The sequence below is a fragment of the Bos indicus x Bos taurus genome, chromosome 20 (assembly GCF_003369695.1).
Source record: "Bos indicus x Bos taurus breed Angus x Brahman F1 hybrid chromosome 20, Bos_hybrid_MaternalHap_v2.0, whole genome shotgun sequence".
In the NCBI taxonomy this organism is placed as follows: domain Eukaryota; kingdom Metazoa; phylum Chordata; class Mammalia; order Artiodactyla; family Bovidae; genus Bos; species Bos indicus x Bos taurus.
The window spans coordinates 33,512,408-33,535,728 of NC_040095.1; the positions used below are offsets into that span (position 1 = coordinate 33,512,408).

The 23,321-nt window shown below is 36.3% G+C and overlaps 1 protein-coding gene across 5 annotated transcripts in view; it reads left to right on the forward strand.

Annotated features, from left to right (window-relative positions):
* TTC33 (tetratricopeptide repeat domain 33) overlaps nt 1-17,840 on the forward strand; it is a 29,900-nt gene extending 12,060 nt beyond the window's left edge. For 4 of the 5 annotated variants that reach the window (XM_027520089.1, XM_027520090.1, XM_027520088.1 and 1 more), the window contains exons 3-5: nt 7,238-7,319; nt 9,540-9,671; nt 12,628-14,756. In XM_027520089.1, the coding sequence (XP_027375890.1) occupies nt 7,238-7,319; nt 9,540-9,671; nt 12,628-12,981 (568 nt within the window). In that variant the 3' untranslated portion in view covers nt 12,982-14,756. Of the gene's footprint in view, nt 1-7,237; nt 7,320-9,539; nt 9,672-12,627 lie in introns of all 5 variants that reach the window. The other variant, XM_027520087.1, reaches the window with a different exon arrangement.
* The last annotated feature ends 5,481 nt before the right edge of the window (nt 17,841-23,321 follow it).

The following is a 23,321-nucleotide window of genomic DNA, read 5'->3' on the forward strand; positions in this document are numbered from 1 at the left end:
ATGTTTTGGAAGCATGCTAGCTCCTGTCCCTTCTTGCTATCTTCCATGCTTCTCTCTGCTGCTTTCCAAGACTTCTCTTGGAGAAGGAAAGGACAAATTAGTTAGGCAGAATCAGTGATATTAGCACCTTTTCTGTGCCCAGCCATGTTCTGGGTGTTGTAGAGAATATAAGCAAACCCACCCTTTGGTCCTTGAATTCATTAGTAAAGAGAAGATAAAAATACATGGAAGAATTAGAGAAAAATTAAATGAAAACAACATTGGGGTCATTGGAGAAAGCATTGGTCATGTAGTTCTAAGAGCGCGCTTCAAGTCCTGGTTTCTCATGTGTCTTTGGACTACTTCTGTAACTACTCTCTGGTCAATGGTCTCAGTAAAATGAGAACAAATAATGCCAGTCTTATAGAACTTGGTGAGTACTAAGTGAATTAACTTTCTATGAAAATAATGGTGTGTTAGGTAATTGTATGGAAAGTGTTTAGTAAAACATAAAGTACTTAGAAGTGTGACTTTGTGGCCAGTTAAATGGTACTCATGGTTTTCATGAGAAAAGAGGATTTTTACTTGGTCTCAGAGGACAGAGAGCCTTTGACTAGGTGAGGAGGGGGAGGAATGGGAACCTTAATGTGCACATTTGTACACTAAGGGTAGATATGTGGGTAGAGACGAGGCAGAGATGCAGCTTAGGAACTTCTCTGGTGGTCCAGTGGTTAAGACTTTGCACTTCCACCGCAGCGGGTGTGGGTTTGATCCCTGGTCTGGGAAGATGCCACATGGCATGGCCAAAAAGTAAAAAAAAAAAAAAAAAAAGATTGGACAGATAGGCTAAGACTGGGAGAGATCAACTTGCTACTGTTAAATCCTATGGAATTTACTACTCTACTATAAATTAGAAAATTATGAGTATCAGAATTATTAAGAAGGAATAATTTAACTTTCAAGAGAAAGATGATAGAACATAGCATACTTCCAAAATTTTTCATATAGTGTCTATAATAACATTTGGAAATGTTAGAGAAAAGCTTATAATCACTCATAATATGCCACTTTTTTGGGGTGATGTAGTTAATACTTTTAGAGCTAATGTCAATATGATTAATATTTAGTGTATAATCGCACCAAGGAGGAGGAGGAAATGGCAGCCCACCCCAGTGTTCTTGCCTGGAGAATCCCAGGGACAGGGGAGCCTGGTGGGCTGCCGTCTGTGGGGTTGCACAGAGTCGGACACGACTGAAGCGACTTAGCAGCAGCAGCAGCAGCACCAAGGAACTAAATTTCTTCAATGATGTATGTATTTTTTTGTTAAAAATCATATAGATAATAGCTATAAATAATAAAAAATGGATATTAAATTATAGTAAGCATTGTTGAGTGTCATGTAATCTTTTCCTCCATCATCTCATGAAACCTTTTGCAATGGTTTTCTGAAGTGTATCCTACATGGTCATGTGGTTTTATACCTTACTAAGTTGCTGGATTTAATGGCTAATCCTTTATTTAGGATTTTTACATTTATCTTATGAACTGAAAATTCTTCATTGATCACTGGGATTAATTTTTCAAATAATGTATTTACCTTAGCCCAAAAGTTTGGTTTATTTTCATTGCTAGGTTCTCCAAATACAGGCTTCCCTGGTGGCTTAGATGATAAAGAATCTGTCTGCAATGCAGGAGACCCGGATTCGATCCTTGGATCAGGAATATCCATCCCCTGGAGAAGGGAATGTCTACCCACTCCAGTGTTCTTGCCTGAAGAATTCCATGGAAAGAGGAGCCTGGCAGCCCACAGTCCATGAGTGCGAAGAGTCAGACATGGCACTGAAATTCATTAGGACTCCTTTTTGTTTTTTGTTTTTGGTCATTAGGACTCTTAAGACTACATTTCTAATTACGCCATTTACAGTTTTGAATTAGGCAGTGGCTGATATTTTCTGGTCAGGCCCCTTCCATAGAGTTCCAGTTCATCCTATAGTTGCTACAGCTGCATATACTTTGGTGAACAAAATACCTATTACACTGTCTACATAGAGCTTTTAGTTTAAATAAACATGGAAATAAATGTAAAGTTTCAAGTAGTTTTTTTTTTAAGTTATTTATTTATTTATTTTTGGCTGGATGAGCTTTTCTCTAGTTGCATCAAGCAGAGGCTACTCTAGTTGCTGTGCATGGACTTCTCATTGACGTGCCTTCTCTTTATTGCGGATCACAGGCAGGTTCTAGAGAACAGTCTTGACAGTTGTGGCGCACAGGCTTAAATGCTCCAAGGCATGTGGGATCTTCCGGATCAGGGATCGAATTCTTGTCTCCTGCTTTGGTAGATGGATTCTTTACTACTGAGCCATTAGGGAAGCACCCCTCAAATAGTTTTACAAAGACACCGTGAGCCAGTATTCAGCAGAAGGCTTCTCCAAGAGAGCGAGAAGACAAGTGATTGAGTTCATCTAGGTGAAGAGAATTACTCTTTATTGTTGCCTTTATTATGATTTTATCATATTTATCATTTAAGTATGCTGCTGCTGTTAAGTTGCTTCAGTTGTGTCCAACTCTGCAACCCCAGAGACGGCAGCCCACCAGGCTCCTCCACCCATGGGATTTTCCAGGCAAGAGTACTGGTGTGGTTTGCCATTGCCTTCTCCATCATTTAAGTATAGAAACTTGCTATAGTCCAGCCCATTTATTTGTGAATGTTTTTATTGGATCCAAATTGTACTGGAATTAATTGCCAGTGAATTTTATTTTGTGACATGTATGTGTAAGCTAAATGAATGGAGTAATAGAGATAGTAAAATATTTTAAGTAATTTTTGTATCTGAAGTAAAAAATTTATATTAAAGGAAGAATCTGATATTAAAATTACAACTTTTTAGAAGTTTTTAAGAAAATTCTCATCGTCTAGTGTCACAAGGGGTGGAATAGAGCAACTGCGTTCAATACAATAACTAAGAAATGTCCTTTACTAATTAGCAGTTGGCATTATTGCTTTTATATGCTTTTGAAAATGATCTTTATTCAGTGTGTTTGCACCTCCAAGTAATTTCAGAGCTCCTTCCTGTTTCCAGAGTGGATTGATCCTTTATAAATTATTAGTTCTTGTCTCTAATAAATTAGAAACCTTTAAAGACCTGTTTCTTCTTTTGTGTAAGTAGATAGTTTAAATTATTACTGAAAGTAGACTTTATGACTTAGTTTCAGTAAAGTTTGGTGACTTTATTTATGACTATTTATATTGAAACTATTTATGACATAGTTTCAATAAAGAATGGTGACTAAAATTCAGAGCAGTTTAGTATTGGATTGGCCAAAAAGTTCATTTGGGTTTTCCCATGAGATTTTATGGGAAAAAAGGAAGGAACTTTTTGGCCAACCCAGCGTTTCTAATTATTTAAAATTTTTTTTAAATTTATTTTTAGCTTAATTTAATTTTACTTGATGTTATGTATTTTTGACCGCGCTAGGTCTTTGTTGCTGCAAGCAGCCTTTCTCTAGTTGCAGTGAGTAGAGGCGATTCTTGAGTTGTGGTGTGCTTTGCATTGCGGGGGCTTCTGTCCGTGCAGAGCATAGACTGCAGGGTGTGTGGGCTGAGAAACTGCAGCTCGCTTCAGAACACGAGGCTCTAGAGCACAGGCCCAGTAGCTGTGGTGCGTGGGTTTAGTTCTCTGCGGCTTGTGGATCTTCCTGGACCAGGGATCAAATCTGTGTTGCTTGCCTTGGGAGGTGGATTCTTAACCACTGGACCACCAGGAAAGTCCCTCAACATTTCTTTTTAAAGTGTATTTATATTGTATCTCTATACAGTATGTACTGTAGTCTGAGCATCATTTCAGTACTTCTTCCTGTTCCAGATCCCCTCTCCTTCAGTATGACTGTCCTGAGAGAATATGTAGTTAGGAAGTATACTTTTTCTCTTCCATTGTTTTTACTCCCTTTTTTTTCTTTCTCTCTGAGCCTTCCTGAAGTTTTGGGAAGTTAGGTTCTTTACTATGAGTGCTCATTATATGGAACTATACGTTATTTTTTCCTTGATTTCTTCAGAATGTTATTCTAAATTCTAGACAGGAAAACTCAAAATAATTTATAGAATTTTTTTGTTTTGGCTTAATTTAGTGTATTGAGCATTATCTAAAACTTGAAATCTGATCTACCTGCATTGGAAATCATACACGTTTCAGTCAAATCTGTCTAAAGCTACTTTTAACATCTTTATAGTTTCTCTGTAAAAGCTCTTCCAAAATCAAGGAAGCAAACTCTAATTTCAAAAATTATATACTTAACAGTGGTAAGCCACTTCTGATAAACTAAGCTGGATAAGTTACTTCTATCATTAAGCATTTTGGGAAAACAATGATTATAAATATTAGGAACACAATATAAAATAAGGTGAAAACTTTAATGTTCTTGATAATAGAGTTTTAAAAGGAAATAAAGTGATGAATCCTGCATTAGCTACTGATTTACTAAAATGTGTCTGTATAGGAGGGACTTCCCAGGTGGCACTAGTGGTAAGGAACCCGCCTGTCAATGCAAGAGTCGCAAGAGATGCGGGTTTGATCCCTGGGTTGGGAAGATCCCCTGGAGAAGGAAATGGCACCCCACTCCAGTATTCTTGCCTGGAAAATTCTGTGGGCGGAGGAGCCTGGAGGGCCGTAGTCCATGGGGCTGCAAAGAGTCAGACATAACTAAACACATGAAGCGCAGAGCTGTATAGGAGTAGCTTTTGTATTTGTTTTGGTATTTCCGCATGAGCACATAAAATTGTATGATAGAAATCTACCATAATTTTAGTGAAAAGTAATTACCGTTTGTATTTAGTGACATTTTATTTGACATTGACAAAATGCTGTAACATTGCTTCTTAAATACAGTCTTCATTCATGGATTCTGTATTTGTGAGCTCACTTACTCATTTTAAATATATTTGTAAGCCCCAAATGAGTTTCCAGGTGCTTTCCCAGCTGAGTTCTCAGCTGAGTCAAAAGACTCCTTCTGCCTTTGTATTTTAGCTCTCACAGTGAAAACAAGCATCCTCTCTGTGGTCTCTTTCGTGTTACGTTTTCCACATTTTTTGCTTTTTCTTGGTGGTTTTGCTGTTTTAAAAGGCCCCCAAGTGTAGTGCAGAGGTGCTTTGTAGTGTTTGTTGTTAAGTCCAAGAAGGCTGTGATGTGCCTTACAGAGAAAATACTCAGGCAGAGGCAGGGGAGCAGAGCATTGGAGGCGCATCATAAAACGAGGTGAACGATGGTCTGTCTATCTTCAAATCATTAGTAGTTCCTAAAATCGAGTGGTCTTTCTCCCAGAGTTAAACACAGTCTTCAAACAGATATCTTCTCAGAGCTCAGCAGGGGACCCTATAAGTATAGAAGATATTAATAGTAGTTCTCATCATCATTTCTGCATATTCAGATGTGGTTTGCCTAGAAACAAAGACTGCCAGCCATTGTGGGGTGAATCTTCAGCTTATCCTTGTATGTGGACTGCTGCTACAAAGTAATAGCCATTGATACAACCCATATGGCAGTTAAGGCAGACTTTCTAAAGTTCCCTGCCACCCTGTCCACCCTCACGCCTGCTGCTAGGCATGGAGTTGGCTATGTGGCAGATGTAGTCTAGGATTTGCCACACTGGCATGAGACCTTGGAAATGGTATTGCCATTTGTATTATTTACTAGTACAGGGATGCTATAGCATGGTGAAAATGTTTTTACTTTTTTAATGTTATTTAACTTTGTATTTTCTACCTAATTCTGCCTTTAGTTTTCTGCTCCCTGCTTAAATCAGTGCAGGTCAGCCCACATTTTTGGTTGTTATGGTCACGTAGTAGTTAGGAAATTATGTGCAAGAATATGTAGAGGAAATGAAGGGTAGCTGGAAGTGATTCAGGAGAAGACAGCACGTGGTAGGGCTTAATATACCAAGAGAGAGATTATCAGTGGTTCACAACCCTGGTTTTTACTAGTATAACCTAGGGAACTTTTTAAAAATACAGATGCTTGGTCCCTACTCCAGAAATGTCTCATTGATCTGAAGCAGGGACCAGTGTGTATGTGTGTGTGTGTGTGCGCGCGTGCGTGTGTGCATTTTTTTCTCCTCCAAAACCTCCCTAGATCACCCACCATCCACCATCAAAACTGGTGGATTATATATTTTCTGTTTAGCTCTAAAAGAGAGGATGAGTAGCATTGATGGAAAGGTACAGAAAGTTTCAGCTTGTTATAATGAAGAATATTCTCTTAATTTGAACTTTGTCCTCCTAGAAATATTAAAGTATACATGAGTTAACTGCTTGGGAAGAATGCTATGAGGATGACTGCTTTGGATAATGTGTAGGACTTAATCTTTCCTTAATTTTATTTAAAAAAGAAAATGCTGCTGTATTTCTGCAGATTTATAAAATTGGAGGATAATTGTTTTACAGTATTGTATTGGTTTCTGCTGTACAACAGTGTAAATCAGCCATAAGGATATATGTATAAACATACATAAGGATATATGTATAATTCTGCAGATTTAGTATGGAGTATGCTAAGATCAGTTTGGGGCATATTGAGTCTGAGGTGTCTATAGGGAATCTAGGTGGAGATGTTGACTCAGAAGAGAGTCATGACTGGGAGAACATCAGTGAAAAGAAGATGATGGTGGAAATCACTGTCTCCATACTGGTTTTCATTCATATGACCCACATCTTATAAACTTACTGTATATTGATAGTGATAAATAAAATACGATCCCTGGACTCATGGAGCTTATAGACAGAGAAACTAAATACTGAAGAATGTTTACAGAATGACCTGGCAGCGTCTTAAATTGTCATCTCTGTCAGCTAGATTGCTGCAGTAGGGTCAGGGGTTGCAACTGGATTATAAATTCTTGAGAGAGAAAGTAATCCTTTGTAATCCATTTGAAATGAGTGACAACATATGCAGACACTAAGATTAGAGAAAAAAAGAAATTCTGTGGTGCTTTCTTAGCCCAGAAAATAAATTTTCAGGGAAAATTTCCAGTCTTTTTTAATTTATATTTTGCTTTTGCTGTCCTTTTTTAAAAAAACTATTTTGTTATTTGCTGTCCTCTCCCTTCATCTCTTAAATTTTTCTGCTTGTGTAACATCATCCTTATCAGTTATTGAATAGAGATAGTTCTTGGTAAACAGTTATTTCTTATTTTCTGACCTTTAAATTTGGTCTTGTATTCTCAAAGACTTACTGAAAATAGAATACTAATGTAACTTTAACAACTATAGATACCGAGAGGCCATTCAGAAGTGGGATGAAGCACTACAGTTAACCCCAAATGATGCTACCCTGTATGAGATGAAATCACAGGTAATGGTTATGAAGAATTTCCCTTTCATTGTGAAATTGCACTGTTTGTGATGTGAGCAGTGATGAGCCAAAAGAATATTTCCTCCCATTTTCTTTTGTTAAGTACAATTTGTTTATTTGGGGAAAACATATGTCACCTTATTATTTATGGCTCTTTCCTCATGCATCAAATTAGAAGTTTGTTTACCTTAATATTGAAACTAATTTTTATTTCAACCTAACTATGCTTAAGATATGAGTGATGGGTATCTTTTAAAAGTCACTGGTGATCTCTTAAATAGATGAAATGTATTAGCTTTCCTTGGAAATTAATTGTAGTGGACTTAACAGTAACTCAGTCTCTTCAGAATGAGGATGAATTGGATTCTGGATGAAGTTATTTCTCTTAGAACAGCCTGGTCCATAGCAAAAGGTCAGAATAGACTCAGTTTATTAATAGTGTAAAAATAACATTTGTACTTATAAATACATTTTTAATGTTTTGTGGGAAAGTTCATAAAGAAAACCTCTGCTGCTGCTGCTGCTGCTGCTGCTGCTAAGTCGCTTCAGTCGTGTCCGACTCTGTGTGACCCAATGGACGGCAGCCCACCAGGCTCCCCCGTCCCTGGGATTCTCCAGGCAAGAACACTGGAGTGGGTTGCTATTTCCTTCTCCAATGCATGAAAGTGAAAAGTGAAAGTGAAGTCGCTCAGTCGTGTCCGACCCTCAGCAACCCCATGGACTGTAGCCCACCAGGCTCCCCCGTCCATGGGATCCTCCAGGCAAGAGTACTGGAGTGGGGTGCCATTGCCTTCTCCTGGAGTACTTCTATTAGACTATTCAAGAGACTTTTAAAATCTCAGACAGAGCACTAACATACTTCTGGCATGGAATAGTTGCAATTCAGCCTGATGTGCCCACCTAGCATGTCTTTCAGATGATGATCCAAAACATAGGGCACATCCTTTTTCAGATCTGATTTTAATTTGTCCAGGAAAAACCCAAATAAATTATTTTCTACTAAATGAAATGCTGTGAGGACCTTCATTTGGATAAGCCTTTAATTTTTAATCTTAAACATGTATATATTAAAGGTAGGATTGTGGCAAGCTGTATGCAATGAGTTGTTTTATTTGGAACTTGATAATGGTAGTGTCGTAAATCTTGTGAAATGCAAATGGTCAAAATTTTATAGATAAAAGCCAGCACTTCCCCATAAATTGAAGTAGAGGGTCCTGGAACGCCTTGATGTTTCTGGTGTGTATGATTTGGAGAACCTAATTGTGGGCAGGCTGGTGGTGTGTTTAAATGATTTTTATAGCAGGAAAATGTTCATGTAGGACAAGATGGGTGGTTGAACCAAAATTTAAATTTACCTAGTTTGACAGAAGGACCTGGGGTTCCCTAAAAAACACATTGTAAGTTGAGTAAATAGAAGGGGAGTTGGAGTTCAAATAGTTGTGAGCCATCATGGCCAGAATATGGCTATCTGATTTAGTTGGGGCTTTCCAGGTGGTGCTATTGTTAAAGAACATGCCTGTGAATGCAGGAGACATAAGAGACATGGGTTTGATCCCTGGTTGGAAAGAACCTCTGGAGGAGGAAGTGGCAACCTTCTCCAGTATTCTTGCCTGGAGAATTTCATGGACAGAGAAGCCTGGTGGGCTATAGTCCATAGGGTTACAAAGTCCATAGGGTTGCAAAGAGTTGGACACAACTGAAGCAGCTTAGCATGTATGCATGCAGTAGGGTTCAACAGTTGCAAAGAGAATATATTTTTCATAATTATTTCAGGAATAAGAAGAATATAACTTTTAACCCTGAGTAGTACTCTTGCCTGGAAAATCCCATGGATGGAGGAGGCTGGTAGGCTGCAGTCCATGGGGTCGCTAGGAGTCGGACACAACTGAGCGACTTCACTTTCACTTTTCATGCATTGGAGAAGGAAATGGCAACCACTCCAGTGTTCTTGCCTGGAGAATCCCAGGGATGGGGGAGCCTGGTGGGCTCCCGTCTGTGGGGTCACACAGAGTCGGACATGACTGAAGTGACTTAGCAGCAGCAGCAGCAGCAGCAGCAGAGGAGAGGGTTAAAACCACGAAAATGTTTTATTTTCCAGACTAAAAATGTATTTTCAAAAATGGAGAGTTGTTTATATATGACTGTCTATTTTTTTTTGTTTAGTTTTTAGTTTGCTAATTTATGAATGTTACTGATGGGTTTCTTCTTTTTTGGCCATAGGTCCTAATGTCTCTTCATGAAATGTTCCCAGCAGTTCATGCTGCAGAAATGGCTGTCCAGAGAAATCCACATTCATGGGAATCTTGGCAGACTTTGGGGCGTGCTCAACTTGGATTAGGAGAGATAGTCTTGGTAAGGAAGTCAGATTATTACAGTGATGACGTTTTATTTTGACATGTTTTTGATCAGTTGAACCAAAAGTAAATAGTCGTTTATCAGATCTACACAAAAGGTAAATAGCAAGTAACCTTTTAAAGGTATTAACCCATAAACACTGCTCGCTTATTACTGATCATCTTTTTTCCATTACAAATGTCAGTTACAGTATATCAGGATCAGAATATTTTTCAGGTATTTGGCATCATGGGAATTAAAAAAAACAACAATAAATGTTGGCATTTGGTAAACCTTATTTAAATATAAAATAACTTTTAGATTAGTTCATTGCATCACTCAGTTTACCCCCATTATAAAGTGATACAGTAGCACTATGGAGACAAAACCACCAAAAGATTGTGTTGAAGAAGGAAGAAAGAATACGGAAGAATAATGGTGATAAATACTTTAGACTGAAAAGTTGCTAAGATTGGTGAGCAGAGAAATGGAAAAGGGTAGAAGCTTATGAAATTGAAGTATTCATTGTATAAAGTTTACTATAAACTGGTACTTAATGAATTTCTCACCTTATCTGGACTATACCTTGTATGTAGCAAAGGCTCAGTAGGTCAGAGTTGGCTGTGAGCATTGTCTTCTTTTCATTTTTGTTTTGACTGAACTACATATACCTAACAGCTAATTTCCTAACAGGTGTTTGCAAATCTAATATAGTGGTGCCAGATTTCCTCTGTGTCATCAAGTAAATTAAAATTTTTCATACTTTTATTAGACTTTTATAGTTGAAAACAAAACAAGCAAAATATCCCAAAGAAGTTGTTTTAACATTACTAGTAATGGTTTTAGTAAGTTGTGGATAACTTAGATTTTTCCGGTACTCTTGTTAAATATATGATTATTTCTAATTACCAAATAGGTTATTTATCAAATTCTCAAAAATCGTATAGAATCTTGATGAGAAAAGGATTGAAATAATTTCAGAATTGTAGTCTGAAGGAAGATTCATAGCGATGGAAACAAGTTTAACCAGAGATTGTTTTTTTTCCTTGCCATTTGACATAGTCATCTTTTCTCTCTTTTGTCTGAAGACTTAAATCATATCACAGTTGGAAAAAGAAATTAAAGGAATTTAGTTTTCTAACAGGTTAATTGCAAAACAAACAGAAGTCTAGCTTATAATACTTTTTACCCATTTCTCTTTTAATAAAACCTTACATCATTATCTGTTTTACATATAAGTATTTACGGTAATGGAGAAAATCTCTAGGACATATAGCAAAGATTGTCCTATAAAGAAAGAAAATAAAGTGCAGATGAAGCAACAGAGCTATTTTGAACCAGCTAATGAAAGTAAAATTATTCAGTATTTTAAGTTTTCAAAATAAGAGTACCAGTGGTTCAACTGTTACATTTTTCCCCTTGGTAAATTTCTTTCTTATTTATATTGTGAAATTATTGGAGGAATCAAAAGTGGTTTCCCCCCCCCCCCCCCGCATTTAGTATGATTTTAGGACTCTATTTGGAAAAAAATCTAAATTTTTGATTTTTAGATAAACTTAAGCTGTTATTTTGAAACATTGGAATAGAAAAAATAACTTTATTTATTGTCATAATGAAGGGAATACTGTAAAAAATATATTGAAAACAAGCTAAAATTTTTAACATCTAACAGTTCTTAATAATCCATATGGACAAAAACGTAAGAAAATGCATAGGTAAATTAAACAGGGAGTAAGTTAAAAGTCAATAGTTGGATATGTATCTATGAGTAATATTTAGATTTTTATGTGGAGCTGAGTGTGTATGTTAGAAAATGGTCACAGGCTTACTTTGTTTTTCATTTTCTAATTCTTTGAGGTGTAAAGTTAGGTTTTTGCTTGAGATCTTTTCTGTTTTAAACATAACATTTATCACTATAAACTTATAGTTAGTTTTGCTTTTGCAAATATACCATCCTGTAGCGTCAGGATGTTATAGTTTGATTTTCATTTCAAGATACATTTTAATTTCTCTTTTGAGTTCTTCTTTGACTCACTGGTTGTTCAAGAGTATGCTGCTTAATTTCCACGTATTTGTGAGTTTTTCCAGTTCTATTGATTTCTAGCTTTATCCTCTTGTAGTTCAGAAAAGATACTTGGTATGTCTTCTTAAATTTAAGACTTGTTTTGTGACCTGAGATGTGATCTGTCCTGGAAAACGTTCTGTGTGTTCTTGAGAATAATGTGTGTTCTGCTGCTGTTGGATGAGTCTTTCTATATTTGTCTGTTAGGTCCCTTTGGTCTGTAGTGTTGTTCAGGTCTTCTGTTTCCTTATTGATCTTATGTTGGAATGTTCTATCCGTTATTGAAAGTAGGACATTGAAGTCTCCTACTAATACTTTATTGCTATATGTTTCTCCCTTCAGTTCTGTCAGTGTTTACTTTATATACTTAAATGTTCTGATGTTGGGTGTGTATATATTTATAATTATTATGTTTTTCTGGTTCATTGATTCTTTTATCATTATATATAATGTTCTTCTTTGCCCTCTTGTGACACTTAAGACATGTTATCATTATTATGACCTAAACTTTTGGCTTCAAAGACAGGCATTCCTGATGCCTTTCTGATCATGAGCTGGCCCAAGAAATCCCCAGATTTACATGTTTGCTGATTTCCAGAAGCTGAACAATGCATTTGACTTGTTTTGAGTCATCATATCAATACCTCTATTTTAATGGACTTTTTGGTCCTTATCAACAGTTTTGTCAGCTACTTTCTTTTATACTATTTGATTGTTTTTTTAACCATAACCATCATTCCAATACATTTACCATTTTTTTAAACCATAACCATCATATCCAGCACAGCTCTAACTTCCATCTTTACATTGTAATATGGTGAGAAAAAGAGAGAGAGAAACATATTGTGGATTATATTAAATACATTCCTTACTAAAACTAAGCAAAGAAGTCTGACCTTTTCTCCCCTGTAGGCAATTCGAAGTTTTCAAGTAGCCCTTCACATCTATCCAATGAACCCTGAGATATGGAAAGAAGACCTTTCTTGGGCAAGAACACTCCAGGAGCAGCAGAAAGTAGCAGAGAGGATTAAAAAGAGTGAAGTACCAGCAGAAGTAACACATTTCTCACCCAAGTCAATTCCTGACTATGACTTTGAAAGTGATGAGATTGTTGCTGTTTGTGCAGCTATTGCTGAAAAACAGAAGACAGTTGCAGCAAATAAAACAATGGTTATTGTGTCAGCTTCTGGGACTGTAGAGACTGTGACCGAGAAGGAAGATGGTGCTGCACCACCGGATGCCTCTGTTTTTATCAAAGCCCGATGAAGCTTAGCAAGAGTCCTTTGAATCCATCTTTGATTACCACTTAAATTTTAGGCGTGGGGGCTTTTAGTCTGGAGAAACAGGGTAAAATTCCTGCTTGTTAAATAAGTTTTTCAGATGAGACATATAAAACTTAAGTGAAAGAATTATTGTATAGTTTTTGGACTGTACTTTGATGAGGCATGATTTCAGCTCAAGATTAAAATTGAGTACATGGTTTTTTGATTAAGAAGCTTAATTTAATCAAAATATATAAGTGAATGCATTTTCAAGATACCACTTGAAAAGCAAGTTCTCAAATAGTGAATAACTTGATGGCCAGTGTTATTAAAATATTGACTTGTTGATTTTTGTTTTATAATAAAGGAAGTAGGCTTCTTTCCCTGCTAGAAATATACCGCTATTCCTATTCACTCTTCTTTTTCTCTTGTTTCATTAGAGTAAGTCCGTCACGAAGCTTGAATCTTTTTGATACTCATTTTGATTCAGAGTTGTCATTTGGTCCTATGCAGGATCTTGAAAGTTTGAAAATGCATGCAAATGTGTATGCTGAACATTTTATGAAGTTTCTCTTTTGATTTGTGCTTTTAACTTTATAATTATTATAACAATGATAGTTGCCACTTTCAGTATTTGTTAGATGTGTGAGATACTGACAAATGTCAGAATCATGGTTTATTTTTTAAATTATTAAGGTAGATAGAGTAATCCTTAGCACCAAGTGAGTCATTTTAAAGATGTGCATTTTTAAAAAAATCAGTGGCTCTTACAGATAACATCATAACAAATTACACTACTATTTTCCCAGTCAAAAGCAGTATTTTCTTTTCCTTATTTTTAAAAGATTAAAAACAATTTATTTCTTGCTGTAATTTCCTAGCTGATGGTTTAGAATTCCTTTTCTAGTTAACTTTTATGGAACTGCTCAGTGAAATGAGAAACAATCACAATTTTAAATGACTCAATTATACTTTTCTAAAAATTGAGGGGGAAAAGTAGATATGTTATTGAAATAAAGGAGTGAATAACGTTAGGCGCAACATACACAGAAATTGAAGTGTGATTTATGGTTTAATCCCATGAATAGAAAGGATATATTGAAGGATATATTTCATTGAAAGGTCACCATCACATCCACAAATCAGTACTGACATTGCTAATGTTAATTATTATTTTAGTACAGTTATATAGAACTGCTGAGTACTGTTACTTCTGAAACTCAGGAAGCTAGTATTGGTATTTTATCCTTGTTAGAGAGGAAGTAAGTTACTTTTTATTTTAAGGAATTTTATCTTGCCCACTGGGAGCATGTACATGTAACGGTCTAAGATGACTGAAAAACATTTTTTTTAGTGGAATGCTTACTTCTTTTTTTCAGAGTTGGAGAAGCCAGCATTTGCCTTGAAAAGTACTATTTTTCCCCCCAAAGTTATATCAGATAGTTAGCTCTGGTTAGAGAAGTTTGTTTTAGAAAGATCAAAAAAAAATTAATGATATTTTATTTTGTTAAATAATGCATATTCTTCAAGGGCAGGTAGATGGTGTGTAGATAAATGTGCACTTACTGTTCCATATGTTGTTTTGAGTAATGGATGTTGATTGTATAGTTTGTGAATAAATAGGGTTTTTTGCTTTTAAAGGTTTGCCTATTTGTGTTGTTAGCTTTTGAAAAAATTAGATTGATTAATTTATTTCTTATATGAAGACAAAATATATAAGGCACCTTGTATGGTGTTTTGTGTATGAAGTACTCAGTAAATGTTAGCTGTTTCTATGAAGCACTTGAATTGGTTTTATTTAACCTCACTTTCTTCTGATTTTAAGAAAGGAGGAAAACTTCTTTGTAATTTTTTCCGTACTTGGAAGTGAGAAGTCACTACTTCTGATACTATAGGACAGATGGCTTTCAGTTGGGGAATGTTGTTGGTATAAGGTTTATGAAGTGAAGTGAAGTGAAGTGAAGTCGCTCAGTCGTGTCCGACTCTTTGCGACCCCATGGACTGTAGCCCACCAGGCTCCTCCGTCCATGGGATTCTTCAGGCAAGAATACTGGAGTGGGTTGCCATTTCCTTCTCCAGGGGATCTTCCGACCCAGGGATCAAACCCCGGTCTCCCACATTGCAGGCAGATGCTTTAACCTCTGAGCCACCATACCTCAACCCAAAAGAAACAAGATCCAGGATGGGAGTGCGTGTAGCTACTAGATTCTGTTTATGAACCTACTGCTGCCTCTGTACTGACATCAGTAGGCCAGGTTAGTCTCTTTCTTACACAGAAATAAGACATAAGATGGTTTAGATGCAAGATGGAGGAGAGAACGAAATAGTGAATTATGGAGGAGAAAGGGATCTCATTTCTTCAGGCCCCCAAAACTGCTTAGCACTCTTGTGTACGAAGGGAAAAATGCATACATTATTTTATAAGGATGTGAATACTGATAGATCTGTACTAAGCTTGGTAACTGTAATAGCAAATTCTTTCAATCTGAGGGAAATAATTGATGTTCATGGTAATGATATAATTAAAGATATTTAATATACTTTCTGAAACAACACTAAACACTAATACTATATTGAACATAATTTGTAGTATTCTTATCTGAAAATGTGTGTGGCATAGATACTCATTAGTCAGAACACTATACAATCCAGACCATGTCTGATAATTTGAGAATCATTATTCTCTAGACAACAGGTTCTTAGATTATAAAGTATTTATCTTAAATGTGCTAACAAATACTACATAAACACATGCAAAGTTTAGACCACGAAACCTGGATCTTTTTTATTTTTTTGTAATTCTTTTTTTCTTAAAAAAAATTTTTTTTATATTTTTTAAATTGGATAATAATTGCTTCAAATATTGTGATGGTTTCTGCCATACATCAACATGAATCAGCCACAGGTATACGTGTTTCCTCTCTCTTGAACCAAGATCTACCTTAATTGGAGCCTATGTGAAGGGTTTTATGGTACACTTCAGTATGAAATTAGCTTTTAAATTGATGTTATATGTCAAAACTGTAAAGAAGAGTTTAAATTAAAAAAGCTTTGGCTCAGAAAGCTAGTGTTTTCATGATTATAACTGACCAAGATAGCCTTTTCAGTTTGAAAATTGTGCTTTGTGTAATGACGTCAAAAGCTCGTTTCCCTGCCTTTCTCAGCAGCAGGAAATTGTTAATAATTTCTTTAATCTCAGACTTCATGAGTCAGAAGCCTTTTAAAATTGATTTGGACTTTGATTTCATGACATACATATATCTAAATGAGTTGTACATTGACACAAGAACCATAGTTCTATAATTATCTTCAAATCAATAAGTAGATTAAGTGTGTTTTTCCTTAGGGATTATTATGAAACTGATGTTGTGTTTTGTAATTGATGACATTTTAGGATTGAGAAAATAATGTTTTTTTTTAAGCCAATAATAAAAATACACAAGTTTGTAAATGATTCACTCATTACTAAAGTAAAATGAAATATGTCACTTTCCCTCCGTGAAATTAAATACGCCTACTTGAGTGGAAGAGGGGATGGCCCTATAGCCAGTGTACCATGAACTGTGCCTTAATGTGTGTTACGTGTGAACCTCACTTGCTGTGCGTGCCAGAGTGGAAGAAAGGGTGAGAAATAATAGTCTATACTTGGTTGAGAAGGCAGAAGGATGGGGAAGGGGATGGCTTTTTTTCCATGGTGCTTTGACATCCATCAACCAAGGAATTCTGGTTTCTCCCTTTGTTCCTCCCTGCCATCTCCCCAGTAAAGGGAGTTTAAGATAGAAAACTGGACATGCAAACCTCTTTCTGCATTTGTTTTTTTGAAATGTGTCATGCCTGCAGACAGCCTATGTTGTGGTCTCTTGCTGGAAGTGTATGTTTTGCAGCGAAGACTGTCTGTCCCTGCAAGAGGAAACCTGTAGTTGTTCAGGACTGCCAATGCCTTGGTGAGCAGATGTGTCTAATTCTGGGTTTGATACTAGGTGGCCATTGTTGGCACAAACCTCAATCATATCCTTTAACCTAGACTTTTTCATCAATAAATCTGACTTAAATCTCTGCATCACATTTTGTTTCTGAAGTGGTTCAGAAGTCAGGAAGGGAAAATGGGTGTTACTTTGAGTCCCTCATAACAAAGATTACTGTAGATTATTTCAATGTAAGCATGAGACAAAAACCAAATTTCTTTCTAATTTTAGATTTTTTTTTTTAAATCATGGAAATTCTATTGAAAATGGGCAGTGTTTAATTCCAAGGCAGTATGCAAACATTTGTTTGGCATATTTAAAAGGTCTACTGACTTAGCGTTGTGCTAGACCACAATATTGATTCTAGATTTAATTTGAAGGAGAGGATATAAAACAGTATCTCTGCCCATCCTGTCAACTTTTTTGAGTGTAATTTTGCATATGATAAAATGCACTTATGGTAAGTTTAAGAGTTTTGACACGATGGTAAGTTGAAGAGTTTTGACAGTACCATCAAGATGGAGAGTATTTCTATCACCCAGAAAGGTCTCTAAAGTTGATTTATAGTCAGTTCCCTTCCACCCCACAAACACTGTTCAACTAGTGATTTGCTTTCTGTGACTACACACTGATTTGACTTTTCTAGAATTTCAAATAAATAGATCATACAATATATACTGTTTCTGATCTTCTTCACTTAGCATAATACTTTTGAAGTCCATCCGTGTTGAGACTCACCCATGCTGTTGTGTAGTGTGTTCCTTTTTGTTGCTGAGCACTAGTCTGTTGTATGGATATATCACAATTTGCTCTTCATATCTGTTGACAGACATCTAGGTTGTAGATGAACATCTAAGTTTTGATCTGCCGTGAATAAAATTGCTGTATGCATATGTCACAAGTCTGTGTATGAATATATATGTTTACCTGGGGATTGAATTGCTGTGTTTTATGGTAAGTATATGTGTAGCTTTAGAGGAAACTGAATCTTCTAAAGTATTTGTACTGTTTTGCATTCTGACCAGCAATATATTAATTTTCTGTTGTGCCATATCCTTGTCAATGCTTGGTATTGCTGTTGGTTTTCATTTTAGTGACTTTAGGGCTTCTCTGGTAACTCAGTTGGTAAAGATTCCACCTGCAATACAGGAGACCCCATTTGATTCCTGGGTCAGCCAGATCCGCTGGAGAAGGGATCTGCTACCCACTCCAATTTCTTGGCCTGAAGAACTCCATGGACTGTATAGTGCATGGAGTCACAAAGAGTCAGACATGACTGAGCAACTTTCACTTCAGTGATTTTAGTGGATGTGTAATGGTATCTCACTGTGGTTTTAATACGTATTTTCCTGATGATGTTGCGCATCTTTTATATGCTTGTTTGACATTTGTATATCTTTTGGGAAATACCTTTCAAAATATTTTGTCCATTTTTTATTTGGGTTATCTTATTTTTGAGTAATAAAAGTTTTTGTATATTCTGGCTAAAAATCTTGAGATATATGTATTGTGAATACTTTGTTCCCATGGTGTGGCTTCCTTTTTTGGTTTTCACTTAAAAAAAGTTATCTGTTTATTTATAACCATTGAGTTTTAGTTGTAGCACGCAGGCTCTTTGCTGCAGTGCTAGGGCTTTTCTCTAGTGTGGTATGTAGGCTACAGACAGCATGTGCTTGGTAACTGTGGTGCGTAGGCTTAGTTGCCCCCCCACACGTGGGATCTTAGTTCCCTGAACAGGGATCGAACCTGTGTGTGTCCTACAGTGGAAAGTGGATTCTTAACCACTGGACCACCAAGTCCCTGATGAAGTCCGTTATATTTCCCTTACGGTTGTATTTTTTGTGTACTTACAAGATCAGAAAGAATTTCTCCTTTCTCGTAGAAGTTTTACAGTTTTAGCTTTTATACTTAGGTCTGATTCAAGTTAATTTTTATGAAAGGTATGAGGTAAAGGGCTAGGTTTCTTTCTTGGTTTTCAGTTATTCAGGTACTATTCATTAAAAAAAAAAATTACCCTTTCCTATTAAAATACCTTCACCATGCATTTGAGGGTCTGAGTTCTGTATTCTGTTACGCCGATCTATATGTCTATTACTTTTTTTTTTCGGCTGTGTCTTGTAGCTTGTGTTATCTTGTGCTGTTCTACATATACCATCAAGTTGTGAATGAAGACAGTTTTCCTTCTTTTCAAACTGAATGCTTTTTATTTCCATTTCTCACCTTATTACACTGGCTAGAACCTCTAGTATAAAAGTTCCCCAATCAAGGATTGATCCTGGGCCCTCAGTAGTGAAAAAGGATCAAGTCCTAATCACTGGACTACCAGGAAATTTCCCTGTTCTTAAAAATCAGCATGATTTTTCCAACTTTGTTCTTTATTTCCTAAAGAATTCTTGAGCTGTTCTGATTTCTTCCATGTACATTTTAGAATCATTTGTCTTAATCTACATGTAAATCTGCTGGAATTTTGATTGGAATTGTATTGAGTTTGTAAATCAGTTTGGGAAGAACTGCCGTCTTAACCACCCACTCCAGTGTTCTTGCCTTGAGAATCCCAGGGACCAGGGAGCCTGGTGGGCTGCCATCTATGGGGTCGCACAGAGTCGGACACGACTGAAGCGACTTAGCAGCAGCAGCCGTCTTAACCATGTCACATCTTTGAATCCATGGTTATGGCATAATTGTCATTGTTTTAGATCTTTAATTTCTTCGTCATGTTTTTTAGTTTTCTGTGAATGAATCTTGGCCTATATTTTTGTTGTTTATCCCTATGTATTTCATATTTTTCTAATGCTGTAAGTATGTTTAAAATTTCATTTTCCAGTTTGATACTATTACATAGAAATACCTATTTTTGTATACTGACCTCGTAGCCTACAACCTTGATAACACATTTATTAGTTGCATTAGCTTTTTTATAGATTCTTTAGGCTGTTCATATATATTATCAAGCTGTGAATGAAGACAGTTTTCCTTCTTTTCAAACTGAATGCTTTTTATTTCCATTTCTCACGTTAGGTACTGGCTAGAACCTCTAATACAGTGTTAAATAGAAGCTGTGAGAATGGACATTCTTGCCTTATTTATAATCTTTTGGTCTTTCACTGTTAAGTATGGTGGTATCTGTAGTTTTTATATACATCCTTTATTAAATTGAGGAAGTTCTTTCCCTAGTCTGCTAACTATTTGATAAATGTATTTCCTGCATCCATCTGAAGATCATATGATTTTTGTTTTTTATTCTCTTAATATGATGAATTACATGTGTTTTTCAAATGTCAATTTCATTTTGGGGATAAACCCTATTTAGTTATGATGGAATATCCTTTTTAGATCTTTTTTTATTCAATTTGGAATAAGGATTTATATGACTGTGTTCATGAAAAATATTGGTCTGTAGTTTTCTTTTTGTTGTTTTTTTGGTCTGTAGTTTTCTTGTACTATATTTTTTTTTTTAGTTCTTGAGTCAGAGTAATGCTGACCTCTTTAAAAATAGAGGTTGAAAAGTATTTCCACCTATTCTTTTCTCAAAGAATCCCTATAGATTCAGTATCTTGTTCAATAGTGTTGATTAGAACTAACAAATGTTGACACTTAGACCTAACAGTATCCTTTTTGGGAAGGTTTAAAATGACAAGTTTCAAAAGTAGGCACAACATAGACTTTTGTCTGTTGTGTCACATTGAGTGATAGTATTGTTTGATTAAATTAGAATCCCCCCCCAAAAAGCCCATTCATTGCATTGTTGATATGTCTTAGACTTTTATAATCTATAGATTCCCTTTCATTTTTTTCCTTGCAATTTATTTATTTTTTAACTGAGTTGCCTGTCCTTTAGAATTTTCTACTTTTTGTGCCCTGTCTCTTGCATCCCACCTAATGTCATTAATGTTCCTCTTGACCTACATTTCTTATAAAATGATTTGTTGTTGTTCAGTCACTCAGTCATGTCCAGCGACTCCATGGACTACAGCACACCAGGCTTCCCTGTCCTTCACCATCTCCCCCAGAGCTTGCGCCAACTCATGTCCATTGAGTCGGTGATACCATCCAACCATCTCGTCTACTGTAGTCCCCTTTTCCTCCTGTCTTCAATCTTTCCCAGCATTAGGGTCTTTTCCAGTGAGTCAGCTATTTGCATCAGGTGGCCAAGCTATTGGAGCTTGAGCTTTAACATCAGTTTTCTGGTAAGAATATATTACGGGTGGTTTTGGATACTTAGACTGAAAGTTAAATATTTCTGGCTATCTGTTTGTAATGTCAGCAGACATTGATTATTATTGCCTAGATTTATTGTTTCATTAGAGGCCAAAAAATGGTGATAATTGTTAGAATTTTGGTGCTAGAAAACATCTTTAAAGAAAAACTTCTCATCAATTATTTTATACCATAGAAGTGATTTATGTAGTACAGGCAGTTTATGTATTGGAGGCTTTGTTCTCCCCCTTTATTTAGCACTTTTCAAAATAATAGGTTGGTTGTACAATATCCTCCAGAGGTGACTAGTAAGTGTTCTGTTCTATTTTTGTATCATTATGAAGTCATGCATTGAGATATATATATGCTGTGTTTCAGTCCTTGCAGTTATTGTTCATATTGATGAATATTATCCCGAACTTCAATAGATCGTGCCAAGTTCATTTTTTTCAATGGTTCTAATTTTGTATCAGAGTTTCTAAAGCATACTTGGTATTTTCAGGCTGTAAAATTTTTATGAATATGATTGGTATATAAAAAAATATATATATATATATACACACACATAATTGTGATTTCAGTGCTTAATTCATTTTTTAAAATTTGCAATATTAAATATTGATTTTTTATTATGGAGGAATATGATTTGGCTCTCTTTCATTTCCTCTATATATTTACTTACTACTCCTGCATCCAATTCCAATACAGTTGATTGTAATTTTGGCCTCAATCTATAGTCATTGTTAATATGACTATGTAATTATTACACATAGTGGATCTCACTGGGTCGATTATTTTCATTTTTACTTTTCGAGTATGTCTTTGTCTTTCATGGAGTCAATAACTGCCTTGTTTTTACATTTCTTAGTTTTCTATGTAGTATATATTACAAACATTCCCTCTGACTAACAGAAATAGAATACTCCCCTCAATATTCCAAATATAAAACAATCCATTCATTTTCTTCTCTTTCTTTCTTGGTTTTAATCTAGAGACATCCTGAGCCCCCTCTGCTGCCTTTTGCACAGTTTTACTGTGTTCCTCTGTGGATCTGTTGCCCTGAGTTCTCTTTCATCATTGTTCTTGGAATTCTTTTGGTTTCCCCCTTGTATTGAACTCAAGAAAGAGAAATATTTACCCAGTTGTTCAGATTTCAGTGTAGGGACTTGCTGTGGCTGAAAGTTGTTATGACGCAGGTATGTTTGCCGTGCCGTGCCCTTCTCTTCTGTGGTGGAATTTACCTAAAAGGGTAAATACAAGGTTATGGATGAATGGTAGAGATACTGATGTGAATACAAGGACAAGAAGCCCAACTGTATTTCTCTCTTTTCTTCCAAAGTCCTTCCAGCTTAGAGTTAAAGCCCCATGTGTGACCCAGGGCAGCTCCAGGTTAAACGGTAGGGTCAAATGTTCTCTCTTGCTCTGAGTCTCTCTTTCCTGATTCCATTTTTGGTGTACCTGGAGAGCAATCATGAGATAATACTTACAGCATCCTAGACTCAGGTTCAGTTGTAGTGGGAAAGTGAAAGTGAAAGTCATTCAGTCATGTCCAACTCTTTGTGATCCTATGGACTATACAATCCATGGAATTCTCCAGGCCAGCATACTGGAGTGGGTAGCCTTTTCCTTCTCCAGGGGATCTTCCCAACGAGTGGATCAAACCCAGGTCTCCCACATTGCAGGCGGATTCTTTACCAACTGAGCTACAAGGGAAGCCCAAGAATACTGGAGTGAGTAGCCTATCCCTTCTCCAGCGGATTTTCCCTACCCAGGAATCGAACAAGGGTCTCCTGCATTGCAGGCAGATTCTTTACCAACTGAGCTATGAGGGAAGTTATGAGGGTGGTGGGAAGGGGGAACTATGAAAGCAGCAAAGTTCATGGCTTGTTTTATTTTGAAACTGACAAGCACTTTAGGAAAAAAATCACTGTTTTTTGTAGTGCAGATATTCTGCACTCAGTCTAAGGCCAAAGGCATAGTTCACAGGGAATACTACTGTGCCTTGAGTTTTCCATGGCCCCTGGAAAATGGAAAATGGCATAACCCCTGGCTATGGCTCCAATAAGGAACTTGTGGAGACAAGTGGCTGTAATTTGGGAAATGATTCTTGAATTCCATGGTTTTCTAGTCAAAGTACCATCTGAATTGCTGTATCAGTATCACAGTTTTTTCTGACTTGACC